Source organism: Culex pipiens, chromosome 2 (assembly GCF_016801865.2).
Source record: "Culex pipiens pallens isolate TS chromosome 2, TS_CPP_V2, whole genome shotgun sequence".
Classification (NCBI taxonomy): Eukaryota; Metazoa; Arthropoda; class Insecta; order Diptera; family Culicidae; genus Culex; species Culex pipiens.
In genome coordinates, this window is record NC_068938.1 from 184564758 (window position 1) to 184585032 (window position 20275).

The 20275-nt window shown below is 44.5% G+C and overlaps 2 protein-coding genes across 2 annotated transcripts; one reads left to right on the plus strand and one right to left on the minus strand.

The window, feature by feature from the left end:
• Positions 1-810: 810 nt before the first annotated feature.
• LOC120415431 (protein O-mannosyltransferase 1) lies at positions 811-9427 on the plus strand. The gene is made up of 4 exons (XM_039576979.2): positions 811-1368; positions 1425-1590; positions 7394-7529; positions 7589-9427. Exons 1-4 carry the CDS (start codon positions 1037-1039, stop codon positions 9328-9330), a joined length of 2376 nt encoding a protein of 791 aa, XP_039432913.1. The 5' UTR covers positions 811-1036; the 3' UTR covers positions 9331-9427.
• Positions 9416-11037, minus strand: LOC120415432 (fatty acyl-CoA reductase wat-like). The gene is made up of 4 exons (XM_039576980.2): positions 10274-11037; positions 9893-10211; positions 9721-9834; positions 9416-9662 (listed from the first exon to the last, which is right to left on the minus strand). The coding sequence occupies exons 1-4, from the start codon at positions 10980-10982 to the stop codon at positions 9416-9418; spliced, it is 1389 nt and encodes a 462-aa protein (XP_039432914.1). The 5' UTR covers positions 10983-11037.
• Between the last annotated feature and the right edge of the window lie 9238 nt (positions 11038-20275).

Sequence of the window (20275 nt, forward strand, 5' to 3'; positions counted from 1 at the left end):
ACCTTGATACGACCTGTTTCACATCGGTGAAAAACTCGCTCTTAAACAACTATGCAGTATATTTTAAGTTTATTTTTGTTGAGTAATTTTGACCATCGGTACTAATTAAAAAAAATTAAGGTTGAAGTTCGTGAAAAAATATTGTTTACAAGTATGACTTTTTAAATCGCCAATATATTTTCAAAATCACTTTCTTTCGATAAATTTTCTTTGAGAAGGTTTGAGTAAAAACAGCGCCACCTGTTGGGACCATCCATAAACCACGTGGACACTTTTTTGGTAATCTCGAACCCCCCCCCCCCCTCTTCGTGGACAATTGTCCATACAATAAAAATCTTTTTTGTATGGAGCGTGGACAATCGCCATACCCCCCCCCCCCAAAGTGTCCACGTGGTTTATGGATGGTCCCGTTGAAAAAAAACACATAAAAATAGATTTCCCATTCATTTTTCTATTTTTATTTTCATTAAAAAAAATCTTGCTTGAGTATAAATATTTTTATGTCAACCGCAGAGCTAATTTAACATATAATCATTAAAATAGTCATTTTTACAAAAATGCAATTTTTAAACAGATATCAAAGCTTAATACTTTTGATAGCGCACAATCTTGTTAAAAGTATGAAGAACCTAAAAGAAAAGTTTTAAGAAAATATTCCCGTTTAGAGCCCAACTTCCCAACATTGAACGCACTCATCGACGATCACCGCGATCACCTTTCACACACCAATACACCTCTACAAACTCTCTGACATTCCTTCACTCATTCACAGCTCTGCTTTTTTCTGCCATGCCCAACAAACCAGTCACAACTCACCAGTTCATTCCCAGTCACCACCGAGATGCGTTACGTCGCACGTTTCGCGATCGCTGCATTGCTCAACCACAACCACTAGTTCGGGAGTTCGATTTGCAATTTGACTCGCCCCCTCACCCAGGGTCAAGTGACATGTCGTGTCACTAGTGCAAGATCTCTAGAACTATCACGAGGACGAGTAATCGATCGGGAACAAGCATTTAAATCTTTAGCTTTAAAAATGGAACCAATCACGGAACCCACATCGGACGAGGCAGTTTTACGCAATCGAAAGTCACACAAGAAAGGCAAAACTGCATCTTTGGGGAAGGAGAGCGAGACTTTGTGCGACGCGGAAGAGGAAAAATCGCTGGAAAATGGCAAGAGACTTGAGCGGTCCGGCGACGACGAACCCGCAAACATCAAGGCTCCGATCGTGGGCGGTAAGGAAAAGGAAGTGGAGGAAGAGTCTCGATTTGTGATTCGGGTACAGCTGGACGGAGCTTCCGTGCTGCTGTTTCTGGCCTCGTTCGTGACCCGGTTTTACCGACTGACCCATCCCAATGGAGTTGTGTAAGTGACTTTAAATCGGTTTAGTATGGACTTAATGCCAAATACGGATCTTTTAGGTTCGACGAAATCCACTACGGTCGGTTCGCTTCGCTGTACCTCCGGAACACCTTCTACTTTGACCAGCATCCCCCGCTGGGTAAACTCATGGTGGCCGGAGCGGCCAGTGCCGTTGGCTACAACGGCAAGTTTGAGTTCCCCAAGATTGGCAGCGAATACGACGCGGTGAGTTCTGCAAAACGCGCGTTGCGTTGCGTGTTTGCCCTTTCGAATGACTGGTTTTCGTATGAAATATCCGATATCAAAACTTGTTTCGAGACGTCAGAGCTCGGCGGCGATCGTGCCGTTCATCTCGCCGATCAACACTGTGGGATCCGGTACGCGGTTCAGAGCTCTGAAGTTTATGCAAATAATCATCTAATACGGTCGCGGGCCGACGACTTGGTGGACATTAGACAAACTGTGAAATGAAGAAGTCATCGCCGGGCACGTATTTTTCAAGAGAGCTTATACGAGATAAACAGGATGAAACCAAAAGTCGCTCACCTCGGCATTTGGTTAGAGGTTTAGGCGTAACGAGCGCAGCCGAGGTGTTTGCTTATTATCCAACTTGGTGAAGAAAAAAAGGCAGACGAGTTGCTGCACAATGCATTCAGTTAATTATCGTCTTGGCATGTTTTTGTGGCGGTACCGAATTAAGTTAGCGTATTTGAATGGCACTTCTTTAAGACGTCGTCGTTGTTTGGCTATGTTGTTTGACGACTTTTGATTTAGCCGTAACGGTTATCTTGAAGGAATTCTTCAAACTTTTTTTGCGATTTTGGATAAAAAAAAGTTTCGTCAATAATGAATATGGAATCTGTATAAAAATATTAAAGCAAACAATCGATTTCTAGACGATTTTTTGACATTGCACAGTGGTCCAAATCGCAAAGTTAAGTTGAAAATGGATTTTCCGAAAAATGGTTTTGGAGATTTGGTGTCTTCAAAGGAGTTGGCAGCTTTTGGTTTGGTTGAAAATTTGGATGCTTTACGATTAGGGTGATTTTAAAAATCTAACTTCTAGGAACTTTTGAGAACTTTTTGTCTTCTAGAAAGTTGTTATGCTTGCCTATCCTAGCTAATTTTTCCAAGACAAAAACATTTTATCTCGTTATCTACGCCTTCTACGACCAAATTTTGAGCAAGCGTCTGAGCAAACCTTCACAAATCAGTTATATTTACATAGCAATTCAGGGCTAAGTTTTAGAGAAAAGTTATATTCGGGACACTTTTAGAGCTCTAAAAGACAAACATTTTCATTTTATGACAAATCGATTTGGACTTAAGGGTCAGAAGTTACATCCATTGTAAGGTAAAAAAAGATGCAAATTTAAAAGGGTGCAGCCCAAATGTTAAGCGCCAGATTGCATTCGAAAGGGGAGATCTAGCATGCTGAAAAAATCTCAGAAGTGTTTTTCTCGAAACTCGAGATATCTTCATTTGAAAATGTCTGATTTTCACGGGGAAAGTGTATGGGATCACCCTAACGAATTTTTTTTGGATTCTTTTCTAGGCCGTATCTCAGCTACCAAAAGGTTGATCAACTAAACAAAAAAATATTATATACTAAGTGAAGAATTGGAAAAATATTTTTTGCAATTCCGTCGTGAAACTTCTTACTTTTCCTGTCATTCTTGAACGACGAAATAGCCTACTTTTCTGTACCAAAAATAACAGAATCGAGTAGCAACACTTTTCAAAATAAATGCTGAAAAGTTCTACTTTTCAGCACTGAAATGGATGCTGAGAAGTTGAACTTTTCAGCGCTTGTTTCGAAAAGTAACACTTTTCAACATTTTTTTTTATTTAAACGATTTATTGACAAAATACATGAAAATTTCACTCAATGGGTGTTTTTCGGAATTGCAAAAAATGTTTTATGGAACTCGTTATAAAACTATATTTTATTCAGCACTCTTTGTATTTATCCAACTTGGAAAACCTCGTTAGATAAATGTACTCGACTCGTGCTGAAAAAATACTCTTTTTGCAACTTGTTACATAAACTACTATTTTTAAAACTTATTCCTAAAACAAAAACGTTACTTAATCCACCTTTAGGTGGTTGGTGCCTTCCTCACATTTATGGTTTACAATAGGGCACACCATTTGTTTTGCTGGCCGGTACAAAATTTAACCTCAATCTTTTTCATGTACGTATACGCAATACTTGCGCACGTAAACAGCAAAGCAATCCACTTTAACGACCCTGTGTTTCTGCTCATTTCTAGGCGTCCGATAGGTTATGTGTGGTGAGTCACCTGTCACCTACCTGCGCACGTAGATAACTCTATTGGAGAGGGAAAAGGATGTCATTTTTTGAACACATTGGACATCCCTTCTCCCTCACCACAATTATTCATGTAACAAAACATAGGATCTAATTTGAATCCTAAAATTGAACTAAAATTAGTGATATTCTTGTTTACAACGAAAATATTTTTTTTTGTCAGCACAATGGCACTTTGTATGACCACAATAGGTTTAAATTAGATTTTAAATCCATTTTGAAAAATTGATTCCACGGCCGATCTTGACATAAAGTATTTTACTTGAAACCTCGTTCCAAGGGAACCATAGTTGATCTATCGTTTTCTTTTATTTTTTGCAATAAAATCACCCTTACCAAGAATTACGATTCACTGAATTCGTTATATCACTTTTACATACGATTTTTTCAGTTCAACCATAACCTTTTTTTGGTTTAGTACTTGAACATTGACCTAGTGAGAATTTTGGCTCTAGCATCGCGTCGATTAAGGCTTGAACGCGAGCCAAATCGAATCGAGGCTCGAGCTAAAATGCTCGACTTGAACTCTAAAATTTGCTTGAAAATGTAGGAAAACGAACTCTTGATTTTTGGTCAGTGTGTAGTGAGAGGTTATTTTGACGTTTGATCAATTCTCAATTTGAGTGTTCCTGCAAAAATGCAGAATCCATCTCCTGTTTTGCATTCTTCACAATGTCATCTGTCAAAAGCAATTCCAAACAAAACATATTTATTTTTTTAATTTTATCAAATTTCAAGTGGACGATCAAGTTTTGTATGAAAAAAAGGCTAAAAGGTAATTTTTGTTACAGTTACTTGAATAATTTCTAACCAGTTTCTTTGTAGTGTCTTTGGTCAAACTAAACAAGAGTGATGGCGGCGGCAGCGTCATCGTCGGTCTGGTCCGTTCCTGATCGACTTTCCAATACGACCGACGGAACAACTTCCTATCCCGGGACGATCCGTTGCAGATCGGCAATCGAAGATCCTGCCGCGGTAGATACAACATTGTCTTCCAGACTACAAAATACGCGAGATCTTAAACGATGATGAACTTGAGGCAGCAGGAGGAAATTTCATGTGACCACGGGTGGAGAAAGTCATATTTATAAAAAATGAAAATAAATGAGAAAATATGTATCTTCTTAGTTTTTGTTTCTTTGCAAAGAGGTCTTTCGATTTCTCATCCAACGATGGGACGCATTGTGCATCCGAAAATTATTTTCATCAAATTATCTGAGATTTGGCTTCCAAAAAACCTAGAAATAACACTTAAGTGCTCATAACTTTTGATAGGGTTATCAGATCTTTGATGTTTTAGGCTCATTTGAAAGGCCTTTCAGTTATCTAACTAATGATGGGTCACATGCCAGACCCGGAAACCGTTATGATAGAAATATCTGGGATCCGACCTCCGAAAAGTGCATAAATAACACTAAAGTGCTAATAACTTTTGATAGGGTTATCAGATCTTTGATGTTTTAGGCTCACTTTAAAGGTCTTTCAAATACCTTTCTAAAAATATATAGCATGACCAGTTTTCTTACAAAAACCACCCTTTTTACAATCTTCTGAACTTTAACTAAAATCGTTTTTTTAGCATAACTTTTGAAGTACTTAACTAAACTTAATGATATTCAAAAAAGACTCAGGGGACCTGAAGACGGATCTAACGACACAGATCCGGACAAAATCGGTTGAGCCAGTTCCGAGAAAAGTGAGTGAGAAAAAAAATTCTACGTCCATCCACACGCACAGACATTTGCTCAGAATTTGATTCTGAGTCGATATGTATACGTGAAGGTGGGTCTACAAGGCCTATTTAAGAAGTTCGTTTTTCGAGTGATTTTATAGCCTTTCCTCAGTAAGGTGAGGAAGGCAAAACAGTTGATCAATTCTCTACCAAAACCGGAAATGGATTTTATTTGTATTTTTTTATTTGGCTCAAACTTTGTGTGGGCCTTCCCTATGACTAAATAAGCTATTTTGCGCATTGGTTCACCCATACAAGTCTCCATACAATTTTGGCTGCTGTCCATACAAAAATGGTTCGTAAATATTCAAACAGCTGTAACTTTTGAGTGAATTTTCTGATCAATTTGGTGTCTTCGGTAAAGTTGTAGGTATTATTGAGGACTTTTGAGAAAAAAATAGGTACACGGAAAAAAAATGCAGATTTTTTAATCAACTTTGTTTTCAGAAAAACTCAATTTCCCAAAATACGTATTTTTTTATTTTTGAGATTTTCTGATAAGTTTAAGGGGAAAAAACCCGCAACTTTTGAGCCATAGAGACATGGTCAAAAAATCTGCCAACGAGTTATAAATTTCAGTGATAGTGATTTTTGGAAAAAATCGTAATTTCATGCTAAAACAAATTTTACGTAATTTTTTATTGTAAAATTGAATTTGCAATCGAAAAGTACTTAACATATTTTTTGATAAAGGGCTCTGTTTTCAAGATATAGCCACAGAAAGTTTGATTTTAGCGAAATATTTGCAGTTTTTCGATTTTTAAAAATAGTGACCATGAGTGACCATTTCTTAAAAAAAATCTAATTTTAACATTGAAAATCGGACCATTAGTTGCTGAGATATCGACATTTGAAAATGGTGGGTTGTTTTGGTGAGACTTAGACAACTTCAATTTTCGTGTTTCTTTTTCTTAAAGCAGCTGTATCTCAGCAACTCGAGGTCCAATCTTCAATGTCTCTTAGACAATTTTATAGCATTTTTTCTGAACCTTTAAAAAAATATTTTTAGAAATGGTCACTCATGGTCACTATTTTTAAAAATCGAAAAACTGCAAATATTTCGCCAAAATCAAACTTTCGGTGGCTATATCTTGAAAACAGAGCCCTTTATCAAAAAATATGTTAAGTACTTTTCGATTGCAAATTCAATTTTACATTAAAAAATTACGTAAAATTTGTTTTAGAATAAAATTCCGATTTTTTTCCAAAAATTACTATTTTTTCAAAAATTTATAACTTGGCGGCAGAATTTTTGACCATGTTTCTCTATGGCTCAAAAGTTGCGGGTTTTTGTCCCCTAAAACATATCAAAAAACCTCGAAATCAAAAAATACGTGTTTTGGGAAATTGAGTTTTTGTAAAAAAAAGATGATTATAAAATCTGCATTTTTTTCCGTGTGCCTATTTTTTTCTCAATAGTCCTCAACAATACCTACAACTTTGTATACTTTTGTATGGACAGCAGCCAAAATTGTATGGAGACTTGTATGGGTGAACCAATGACACAAAATAGCTTATTTGGTCATAGGGAAGGCCCCCACAAAGTTTGAGCCAAATAAAAAAATACAAAAAAAAAAAGAAAAAAAAAGGGTCGAAATCGGCCGATTTCGTAGAGAGTTGCTCAGTTTTCAAATGTTCAAAACTGTCAATGGTTTTGAAATCAACCGACCTATTATCATCACTTTTCCAGATTTTCGCTATCCAAACCACATTTTCTGATAAATCATCAATTGAGAGTTGCTTGCTCACTTTTATTTGAGCTATTCATTACTTTGGAATAGTCAAAAACACTTTATGAAAGCAATAATACAGGATCAAAGTGCTGTATAATAGAAATGGGCCGAGAAAAAGTATATTTCCTCTAGTTTACAATTAAATAATTTATTTAAATTATTTACAAAAAAATTATTTTTCAGTTAAATTTCAGTATTTCCACAATCCCTTAAACATTTTTTTAATTCCAGAGCGTGCCCATCTTTGCATTCCGATTCTTTCCCGCGCTGTGTGGAAGTCTGCTTGCCCCCGTTGTCTACAGCATTCTGCGCCAGATGAAACTCAGTCAACAGATTTGCATAATCGGAGGACTGCTGATTGTTTGCGGTAATATCGATTTTTTCAACCTCTCTGATCAATATTTCATAACTCTACCAAACTTTTAGACAACGCCCTCCTAACCCACTCGCGGTTCATCCTGATGGAGCCGATGCTGCTGCTGTTCTCCGGCGCCGGAATCCTGTTCATCCTCAAGTTCCTCAACAGTCGACCCTTCTCGACCCGGTGGTGGTGCTTCGGAGCGTTGGCCGCGGCTTCCCTGACCGCCGGAGTATGTGTAAAGTACGTTGGCATCTACAGCTTCTTCCTGGCGTGCTACATCATTGGCCGTCACATCTGGATGCAGCTGCCGGATCGTACGCAGTCCAACTTTTACCTCGCGGTGAAGGTGATCGTGAAGATCGGATTGTTTGTTGCGGTATCAATGGGCGTGTACGTTGGCTGTTTCTACGTTCATCTGAACACGTTACACAAGGCGGGTCCGCACGACAGTGTGATGACCAGTGCCTTCCAGGCATCGTTGGAAGGTGGTCTTGCGTCGATCACCAAGGGGCAACCGCTTCGGATTCAACACGGATCGCAGATTACGCTGAAGCACACACACGGCCGAGTTTGCTGGCTTCATTCGCATGCCCACGTTTACCCGATCAAGTACAAGGACGGACGGGGATCCAGCCATCAACAGCAGGTCACCTGTTACGGGTTCAAGGACGTAAACAACTGGTGGATTGTGAAGCGACCGAACAAGGAGAGCATCGTGGTGGATGATGAACCAGACTACATTGAACACGGCGATGTGATTCAGCTGGTGCATGGAGTCACCAGCCGTGCTTTGAACAGCCATGACGTCGCATCACCGATGACCCCACTGAGTCAGGAGGTTTCCTGCTACATTGACTACAACATCTCCATGCCAGCGAATCTACTGTGGAAGGTGGAGATCATCAACGCGAAGGAGTCCAACAACAAGTGGAACGCCATTATGTCGCAAGTTCGGTTAGTACATGTCAACACTACAGCTGCCCTGAAGTACACCGGCGAACAGCTGCCCGACTGGGGCTTCAACCAGTTTGAAGTTGCCGCCGATCGGAGACAGTTCACCATGGACACGATCTGGAACGTCGAAGAGCATCGCTACACGCAGGACAAGGACAAGAAGGACGTTCTGGAGAAGCTGCTGAAAACGGAAATGATTCCGATCGAACCGACGCAGCTCTCGTTCTGGGATAAGTTCTACGAGCTGCAGATGAAGATGCTGGTGCACGCGGAAAAGCTCGAAGGTCACATGTACTCATCGGAACCATTCGAGTGGCCTCTCATGGACAAGGGCATTGCGTACTGGGTGGACAGTGCATCCAACGCGCAGATACATCTCCTCGGAAACCTCGTCATCTGGTATTCCGCAACCCTAGCGATCGTAGCCTACGTCGGATTCCTCGTGTTCTACCTTATCAGACGCCGCCGACAATTCTTCGACCTCAACGAAGATGAATGGCAAAAGTTCCGCTTCGGGGGAGAGATCTTCCTTGCTGGATACTTTATCCACTACCTGCCGTACCTCTTCGTGGAGCGAACGCTCTTCCTGTACAACTATCTGCCAGCGCTGCTGTACAAAATCCTGCTGCTCTGCTTCGTGCTCGAACACATCCAGCTGGCGATCAGGAAGTTTGTGAAGCTTCGACTGGTTTCGATCATTTTCAGCGCGATACTGACCACCTGGATGGTCGGCGTATTTTACTACTTCTCAAAGTACAGTGTTCTTAGCTACGGAACCACCGAACTAAGTGCAGATGATGTCCTGAATCTGCGACTGAAAGACACCTGGGATTTGATCGTTCATAAGCCTTGATCGAAAATCATGCAATTAGTTTTATTGTTCAAGGAAATAGCACTAATATTGTTACAAATTATATTTCGAACTTTTAATAAAATACTCAATTCGTAGAGATATTCTGTTTCTTGGCTGCAAGATATTGAATGACTCCATCAACGTGACACGTAATATATTCTTGAAAGTTGATTTCATCCAGATCGAAATAGAACATTTGCCGGTCGCGTTCGCTGAGGTAACGCTGAGCTCGTTTAAGGTTGTGTGATACACTTTTCCAAGAACGAAAAGCTACACAGCCGGTCATCTGACTGTAACCCATGAACCAGTAAGCCGACCATCGATAGTAGAACCTAAAGGGAACATTCCGTTACTGTAAAGTATTGTATTTTTGCACAGAAACAAACTTACTTCTTTATCGGTTTGTTACCAGCCCTCCAAACAGCAATCTTGTCTTTAATTCCAGCTAATATAACGGTTACGTACATCAACCAAATGTGAGAAGTTGAGAACCAGCAGTACTTCCTTAAAACAAAAGTTTGCTGTTAAATTTAAGGACTTTGATCAAACTATTAGTTAATACCACACGAATCTCTCCCAAACCCCTGTCCGCGAATCTCCGAGCCAACTGGTAAGTTCTCCGTAAGTGTTGTTGGCCTTATTGCTGTGATGATTGTACACCGGAATGCAACGATCACTTCCACCCAGTCTCTTCTCAACTGCATCAAATCCGGTAACCAGAACAGCATTCGCGCAATAGTCAACCGGAGCAAAGTCACATTTTGCACGCTTATCAAAATATTTCACCATGCCCAAGCCATCCCAACAGCTTTTGATGTAAGCAACCGTTCCAAAAGTATTGTCCGTCCAACCAGTCAGCGGTTCACGATACGTTGGTGTTACTGTGTGTTGAATAAAATTATTAAGAACTATTAAATCTTAAGATGACCAAATCTGTACTCACTAACAGGCGGTCGGTAGATCGCAACGGGCAACGTTTGTCCAAACTCCGTCTCGATCATGATCTCGGCCAGTCTTTTGCTAAAGACGTACACATTTGGAAACTTCTGCAAGATTGTGCTTTTCAACTGTTCACACTCCTCAAGCGACAAATGCTCAAGCATGTTCATGACTACCTCGTAACGTCCAAATGGTAGATCCCGGTACACCTTTTCCTCACATATCTCTTTATCAAAGTTGCAGAAGAACGTCGATGTGTACACACATGTTTTCAAACGCGGAAAAGTTCGGAACCATTGAAGCATTCTCCGCGCGAGGAACACATTCGTCTCAACGATTTCCCTCAACGGAGCCATCAACCTAACCGTCGCGATACAGTACAATACCACTTGCACTTCCTTCTGGATTTGAGATTTCAATCCCGACGTCAGCCCGAAATCCTCCTGCTCATAATCCACATCAACGGGGATGATCTTGGCAATCAGTTCCGGCCTACGAACGCGATCAAACAGTCGATCCTCCAGAATCGTCTTCAAACGCTCCTCGCCACAGCATCCTTTCTTGGTGCGGATCAACAGGTAGATCTTGCTGACCTCCAGACATCGCAGTAGTTTCTCCAACAGCGTCTTTCCCAAAAATCCCGTTCCACCGGCAAGCAGCACCGTTGATTCGCGGTAAAACTCCAAGACTCGCGACTCTGAACAGTTCGACATCGTTGGACTGACTGTTGTACTTAAGGGATGGACAGGAGAATTTAAAATGTGATCTTATTAACCATGCGAACTACAATGAAACGTATGCATGATTGAATGTGAATCGTGCCTGGTTGAATTATGAATCGACTATCACCAGAGAAACGTTTGATGAGGGAGTCGTTTGTATAATTCATCACGTTCCATTTATTTAGACGTGTCATAAAGTTGTATAAGTCAGGAGGTTTCCTGCTACATTGATTACAACATCGCAATGCCAGCGAATCTACTTTGGAAGGTGGAATTCATCAATGGAAGGAGTCCATTAGCAAAGGGATCGCTATTATGTCTCAAAATAGGTCAGTAAATGTCAACACCACCGCTGCCCTGAAGTACACCGGCGAGCAGTTGCCCGACTTGGGCTTCAACCAGTTTGAAGTTGCCGCCGTTCGGGGACAGTTCACCATGAACACGATGGACATGGACACGCTCTTCCTGTACAACTACTCCAATACTCGCGACTCTGGACAGTTCGACATTGTAACAGTGACTGCCGAGCATTTTTATCAACCGTGCAACTACACTGAAAAGTTTACACGATTGAATGCAAATCGTGCAAACAAGTCGAGAGAACAAACTTTTCCACGACTGTCGCCAGCGAAGCGTTTGATAGATTTATCGTGTTTCAGTAATAGCAACTTAGGGATCGGAGCCGCTGACCACCGCGCCACGAGTACCTTCAAATGTGATTCCCTTCTAAAATTTAACCAAGCAAGTTGAATACAAGCTAATTTTCTGATAACGCAACCTCCTTCAAAAAACCCGATTTAATCCCACCTGGGGTGAGATAGAGCCTTTCTTACTAAAGAATATGACAATGGTAGAACTTTTTTCAATTCATAACATCGACTTTGTTTATTTATAACGTCAGCACAAAAGAAATTCTTATGATGAAAGCAATGTATTATAAATGATATGATTTCCAAAAGAAATAAAAAACGCAATTTTCACCAATAGAATATTTTCAATCGTACAATATGTTTGTAATCAAACAAGCGTTTATGACAAACGCGATCATAGCAAGCTTCCCATGCGCCAGTGACAACGCACACCGCGGTTTTGGTTTTGACGAAGAACTTCGTCTTAGGGCTCTATACAGGGTAGCAATCCAAAATTTCGCGGAGCGAAATGTAACGAAAAGAAAATAAACGCGACTGCAAGATTTGCAACAATAATATCTCAACTCCTGTTCAACACACGTAAAAGTGGTACCCACCAAACGAAAGGGGAGATTTCAAGCTTTCTTAATATACCTAATTAATGGCCATGAAATTTAGTTGAAGCACTTAAAAACTGAGTTTAAATTAATAAAACTGCTTCCACACAGCAAGCAAGCACGCACACAACACACACACGCGCTCACTCTCTCTCTTGACTCCGCCCCAAAGCCTTGCCTGCGTTTGGCCTTGACACAATTTGGCGATTTATTCCTTTTGTGCTGCTGCTTCGTCAAACGAGAAAACGATTTGATATAAAAGGAGGTGCCGATACAAAATCAAGTCAAATCAATTTTGGACGCCGACCTGGAAGGAGCTCCTGCTGCTGCTGATTCGGGACCTGCTGCTGCTGATTGCGGGACGGAACCAAGGAAGGACGCGCGGGGTGACGGATTTCACAGCTCAGCTGCCTTCACCCCGCTCCCCCAAACCGGTGACGCCGACCCGGACGGAGCTCCTGATGCAGCAGCAGCAGCAGCAGCAGAGAACAAGAAATGCACTCGGTGCAGCGGAGGAAGAAGCGGCCAAAGGATGAAAATCTGCGGGAGGAGAGGACGAATCTGCGGGAGGAGACCACCGTGTTGCACACGAAGCCGCAGCAGTAGAGGCGCGGGAGCCAACACTTGTGCTTGCCGTAATGGCCTACCACCAACCAACGGCCCTTTTCAGGGCCAATAATACCCTCACGAAAGAGTTATTCTCGAATATTCAAAAATCCTGGTAATGTGGAAAAAGTAAAATGAAGCACCCAGAATAGTGTTCAAAATGAATTAATTTTGTTACACTTGGATGGGTTCTCTCTCTCTCTCTCTCTCTCTCTCTCTCTCTCTCCCTCTCTCTCTCTCTCTCTCCACGACTTCGATTCCACGCCACGACTTCGATTCGGTGGGCTTGAGACGCGACGGAGTGTGTGTTCGTATGCACACGTCGCGGCCTCCAAATGTGATGCTATATTTCGTGCGCCGCGTTGAGCTTCCCGGTGAAGTTAAAACAGCCAGATCTGCTTAAAATGGCACTTTGCTGGCAGAAATCCATAACCAAGAGTTATTTCTTAAAATTGAAAAAAAATCAGCTTGCATTTCCGCGAAAGTAGTAAATGCTCGTCCTCACACACATACACACTCCCCGTTTGATGGTACACGCTGATTGGGTTCTACGCGTCGAGTTTCCCTTCCGCGGACGTTCGATTCAAGTACCTAAAATCGTCTCGGACTTAGCAAAGTTTAATCAACCCCGAGACCACTAAATCGACCAAAGCGCGCTTAAAATGGACGTCGGGCTGCCTCGGCAGCAGATGTAGCCAGTTTTGGGACTTCAGATAGTACTTTCCACAAAAGAGCAATCAATTAGCGTTCAGAATGTGCGTGCACACACAAACACACACCTGTTCGTTGGTACACGCTAAATGGAACTTAACAACTGAGCTTCCCCTCCACGGACGGGACATTCAAGTACCTAAATAGCCCTCAAAATTCTTTCTTAAAGATATCGTCCACCGTCGAATGAGCGTTTGCAGAAGCAGCGGTCACCACCAGGGGACCTCAAATCTGCGACGGTCAAAAATTCAAGCAGCCCGATTCAAACCTGCGACGCTAGGCGTCATAATGCTTCATAATTTAAGCGCTCTGCAGAGCAGAAGTGAAAGTACAGTCGACTCTCTGGTTGTCAATATCCAAGGGACCGTCGAGGAAGAAAATCATCAGTTTACAGAACGACCCAGCTATGGGAGAGAAACATGGCAACGTCCATCAAACAAAAACAAACTAATGTCAAATACCCTTCAAAGCTTCGTTTCGCCAAGAAAAATGTCTATGCAAGCCATGAGAAAGTGAAATTATTGACAACCGGAAGAGATTTTTAATGCAAACAGAATCCAAGGGACCGTCGAGGAAGAGATCCTTCAAGCAAGGGAAAATATCGAGGAATGAAGATAATTGAAGTATGCAGATTGAAGGGACTGAAGAATTCATCGATAGATGGAGAATTATTGATATCGAGAAGATCGACAGCCAGAGAGCCGACTGCAAGTGGTTGCAGTGGTTTTTTAAATGTTGTAAATATAATGATTAGGCTCAGTGAAAATTTACGCATAATAAATAATGTTAACCTTAATTTAGAATTGACAAGAATAACTCTTTCGTGAATATTTTTATGGCCCTGAAAAGGGCCGTTTGATTTTATATAATTGAAGGAAAAGGAAATATTAATTTCCAGCACATTTAATCCGATCACCGCAGTTGTGCGGTCGGATGAAAACGAATGGAATTCTGGGGGAAATTAACATTTCCGTCCGAGGGTCAATGGGAGGCAGCCCAAATAATGGTGCAAAGTTGCCATGTACATCGTCCATTCTGCTGGCTTTGCTCGCTGCTCGTTGTTTGCTGCTTCGTTCCGTTCGAATGAGTTAAGAATGGCTTGCAAAGCAATCATATTTATGCGCCAGAATTGGGGACGCATGAACCGCCTACGTCAATGGAGACTCCACCCTCCAGCGCAAAATCTGGCTCGCGCGAAAGTATAAAAGAAAAATCCCAACGCAGAAGCCTCTTCATTCAGTCTCTAGACGCTGACGTGGAAAGAGCTCGTTGATAACACAAAAAGTTTAGGAGGATAAGGAGTAGAAGTCAGTTACGATGACGAAGAAGAGGAGGGGCAGCCCCCTTCCCGGCCCGCCGGGTGACCCCCTGCTGGCGAAAAATCCGTTCGCGCCGCTCGCCAACCCTGGACCGGCACCGCCGGCAACCGTTCCGCGGAAGGAGAAGCTCCCGCCTTTTTTTGTGAGGTCGATTGAGGGCAACCTCAAGGCCGACCTCGACGCGTTGATCAAACGTGGCCTCAAGGCCACCATGAAGCTGTGCACGGATGGGTTCAAAATCATCGTGCCGTCGAAGCCCCACTTCAACGCGGTGTTGGAGTACCTCCGGCAGAAGAAAGCTGCGTTCTTCACGCATGACATCCCGGCGGACAAGCCGTTCAAAGTGGTCCTGAGGGGCCTCTACGAGATGCAGGAAGGAGAACTCACCGACTACCTCTCCGACTGTGGCCTGAAGGTGGTCGCGGTCCACAAGATCCGCCGAAAGGAGACCAACACCAAGTTCCGCGACCAACTCTACCTCCTCCACCTGGAGAAGGGGAGCACGACGCTGAAGGACCTCAAGCAAATCAAGGCCGTCGCAAACGTGGTGGTCGAGTGGGAGCAGTATCGCCCGGTCCATCGGGATGTTACGCAGTGCTGGAAGTGCCTGAACTTCGGCCATGGCGGCCGAAACTGCTTTCTCGCCTCGCGCTGTCCGAACTGTGGTGAAAACCACGACCAAGCCCAGTGTGCCGCTGAAATCCTGGTGGCCAAGTGTTGCAACTGCGGTGGTGATCATCCGTCGACCGATCGTGCCTGCCCCAAGCGTGCTGAATTTATTCAGTTCCGGAAGAACGTGGCTGCCCGGAAGAACAACGGTCGTCCGAAGCCAACCCCAATCAACCAGGAGAGCTTTCCAGCTCTTCCCAACCGCAACAGAGTTCCGAATCTCGAGCCAATTCCGCTTCCGGGCCTGCGGCCTAAGCCAGCTCCGAATCCGGTTCCCCCCGGCTTCCAGAGATTTGACCCAACTCCAGGAGTCAAGCCCAACCCGCCCGGCGATGGCCCCAGACCGAGAACCAAACTGCTCACCGCGGCTGAGCTCCTCAACACCTTCAAGATCATGTATGCCAAGCTCATGCAATGCCAAACAGTCGAGGAACAGAGTATGGCGGTCCTCGAGTTCACCTATCAAATCGTTTATGGATAATTACACCCCAACCCGCATCCTCATCTGGAACTCCTGCTCTATTGGCAGGAAAACATTGGAACTAAGCGACTTTCTTCGATCAAACAACATTGAAGTCGCTGCCATTTCGGAAACGCACCTTAAGCCGGGGGATAAAGTCTGGGTGCCAGACTACGTTCCGGTTACACTCGAGAGAACGCGTTGCAAAAAGGGCGGCGTCGCTGTCCTGGTGCATCACTTGGTACACTTCCGGATCCTACCCAGTCTACAGACCAAGTTCATTGAGGCGGTCGGCGTTGAGGTCGACACCTCGACGGGCCCAGTCGCAGTCGTGGCTGTCTACTGCCCCAAGCAATGTCGGATCGTTGACGGATCGCTGGCCGACTACAAGAACGACCTACTCAAGCTGACGCGTCGCTTTCCACGATTCATCATCGCCGGCGACCTCAACGCCCGGCACTCGCTCTGGGGCAATCCAAGCAACAACAGGAACGGGAACGTTCTTGCGGAGGATCTTCAAGCTGGCCATTACGTCGTCCTGCATCCGGAGAGCCCGACGTTCTTCTCTCACGCTGGCGTCGGTTCAACTCTGGACATCGCCCTGACGAACTTGTCGGAGTTTTGCACACCACTCCAAGCTCTTACCGAACTCTCCTCGGATCATCTACCGGTGATCTTCAACCTGGAGGCCAGGGTCAACGAGAGGCAGCGTCTGAGGAGGCACAACTATCATCGCGCCAACTGGATTCGATTCAAGCAGTTTGTCGACGACCGGGTGGAGGAGAACCCGGTGCTAGACTCGAAGGAAGCCATCGACCGTGCCCTGCTAGTTCTCGAGGACTCCTTGAACGAGGCCAAGGACCTGTTCATCCCTACGACCGAGGTTTCAAGTAAGTTTGTGAACATTGACCCTGAAACCAAGAGAATCATGTCCCTCAGAAACGCGGTTAGGAGGCAGTACCAAAGAACTGGGAACCCAGGTAGGAAGGCTCTTTTCAAGAAGTTGAATAAGATCGTCTCGGTCAGGGTAGAAAAGTTCAGGAACCGGCAGTTTTCAAAACACCTCAAGTCCATCCCACCCTACTCTAAGCCCTTCTGGCGCCTAACTAAGATCTTGAAAACAAAACCCAAACCAATCCCGCCCCTGAAATCCGATGACCTTGCCGTCACGCCCGTTGAAAAAGCTAACCTTATCGCGGGTCACTTCCTGACCTCGCATAACCTGGGACGTGACATCGTAAGCCCAATGGAGGGTCCCGTGCTTGAGAGCATCCACCAACTTGCCCACACGCCGTGGGTGCTGCCGGACGACCAAAAGATCACGCTGGAGGAACTCTCCGGCTGGCTGAAGGGACTGAAGAACATGAAGGCACCGGGCTTCGATGGGATCTTCAACATCGTACTGAAACACCTGGGGGAAAAAGCGCGAACCCTTCTTGTGACCATCTTCAACCGCTGCCTGGAGCTGGGATACTTCCCGACTGCCTGGAAGCGGGCCAAAGTAGTCCCAATACTCAAGCCCGGCAAGGATCCGTCCAGCCCGACCAGCTATCGGCCCATCAGCTTGTTGTCTTCCCTAAGCAAGCTGTTTGAGAAGCTGATCTACCGCCGCCTCCTTGCCCACGTCGAGGAAAACAACATCCTGCTGGACGAGCAGTTCGGCTTCCGCCGGGGCCATTCGACAGTCCACCAGCTGCAGAGAGTCACCAAAATGATCCATCGCGCCAAGTCCGTTTCGAAAACCACCGTAATGGCGTTGATGGACATAGAGAAGGCGTTCGACAACGTGTGGCACGACGGTCTGGTACACAAGCTGATTCAGTTCAACGTTCCCACCTACCTGGTGCAGGTGATCTCCGACTACCTGGATAGGAGAACCGCCCAAGTCAACATCGGAAGCTCTGTATCGGACCCGTACGATTGCCCAGCTGGAGTTCCTCAAGGCAGCATCCTGGGCCCGCTGCTCTACAACCTGGACACTTCCGACATTCCACCTCTGCCCGGCGGCGGCACGCTTTCCCTTTTCGCCGATGATTCGGCCATCAGCTACGAGGGGCGGAACATCCGACATCTCGTCACCAAACTCCAGAATGGCCTGGATGTCTACACGCGGTATCTCTCCGACTGGAAGATTTGCGTGAACGCGGCGAAAACGCAAGCAATCGTGTTTCCCCACCGCAACACGGATCGGCTCAAACCAACTACAAAGCTGAAGGTGCTTGGAACGGAGGTGGACTGGTCGCAGGTCGTTCGGTATCTCGGACTGCTGATCGACTCCAAGCTGCTGTTTCGGTACCACCTCGACGACAGGATCATCAAGGGCATCGCGATGCTCAAGAAGCTGTACCCGATCATTAACCGTCGGTCGAAAGCATCGCTGAAGAACAAGCTGGCAGTCTACAAGATGGTGGTGGCTCCGATGCTGCTGTACGGTTCCCCGGTCTGGCAGGGGTGTGCCATGACCCACCGGAAGAAGCTGCAGGTGATCCAGAACAAGTTCCTGCGACTGATTCTGAACCAGCCCTGGAGAACAAGGTCCTCTGACCTCCATCGGCTCGCTAGCATCGAACCTGTCGACGCGAGGCTGGCTTCACTGGCCGAGAAGCATCGGAACAGGGCGTTGGTGTCGGAGCACGGGTCAATCCGCGGATTGTACCCCTGAGTGAGTCTGATTGAGTGTTTGAGAGTGTGTTAGTTTTAAGGCAGCGTGCTTTCTGATTAAGCTAGGTAGGATATTTTAATAATTCAAAAAACAGCAGCCTGAAATGCGCGATGTAGACTTAAGAATTAGTTTAAAATTGCAGTTCACTTGAACACCATAATAACTAAGCTTGAAAAGCAGTTGTGCTGAATCCCTTACTCTGTAAACCCCTGGATTTTAAACCGACGAAATAAAACTAAATTTGATTTAATGCAGAAGCCTCTTCATTCTATCCAGACCACCGACGAGTGAAGGTCGAACCGCGGAGCAGCAGCAGCAGCAGCACCAGCAGAGGAGAGCAGTAGAGAAGAAGAGCAACACTAGCAGAGGAGAGAAGAAGAGCAGCTTCAAGTGTTCTTTTCTTCACTCTCGTTCGGGCCAACAAGGAGCGTGCTTCGGTGCGGCGGAGGAATAAAAAGTAAAAGCTGCGGGAGGAGAAAGACCATCAAGTAATCTCACGAAAAGTGCGGGCGCACTAGATGCAGCAGGCCATGCAGACAGTCAGAACCACGCTGGAAATCAGCCGGAACTGTCCCGGATCAGTCGCGGATTGCATTGTAAATCCGCCGGCATACCGCTTATGAAATCAAACGGCCCTTTTCAGGGCCAACAAAACAATCACGAAAGAGTTATTCTTCAAATCTAAAACTGTTTAGTGTGCACTTGCTAAAAGCAAAACTGGGTAAAAATAAGTAAATGTTTTTAATTCATTTATTTTAAATTTGATTTAGCTGCTTGTCATTTACTTTGACGTATTCACACACACACACACACACACACACACACACACACACACACACACACACACACACACACACACATACACACACAGTAAAATTTGCAAGCCTACACACGCTGTCTCATCTTCCGCATTTAATCTAATTTTTAAAACAAATCATGATAAATTTTGGTCGCCTGAAGAATGTGGACTAAGAAAGAACAAAATTATAAAATATTTGACCATTTTTTGCCTTGGCTCAATTTTGCACACAATCAAAGCTCTTGAAAATTCTTTCCAGCAGGCAAAAAATTGTTGACATTTGACGACAAAAAGCCTTTCGTCAGCTATTTGGTGGCACTAAAAAGGGTCAATTAATTACAAATTTGCCTTTCGCGTGCGACTAGCACATCGCCCAAGCAAAACGACGAGTGGCGAGACAAAATCTCTTCCTCGGAATCTGCCTTTCATCCTTGGTTATCCGGGCCGAGCACCGTGTAATCCCTTCTCACCTAATGGATGCTCGCAGATTGAAACCGAGTCTCTGCAAAGCACTAATACTTATGCGCCCGAAATGGGGACGTATGAACCTCCTACGTCAATCGAGACTCCACCCTCCAGCGCAAAATCTGGCTCGCGCGAAAGTATAAAAGAAAAATCCCAGCGCAGAAGCCTCTTCATTCTATCCAGACCACCGACGAGTGAAGGTCGAACCGCGGAGCAGCAGCAGCAGCAGCAACACCGACAGAGAAGAAGAGCAGCACCAGCAGAGCAGCAGAGGGGAAGAGCAGCACCAGCAGAGGAGTACACCGCTTATAAAATCAAACGGCCCTTTTCAGGGCCAACAAAACCCT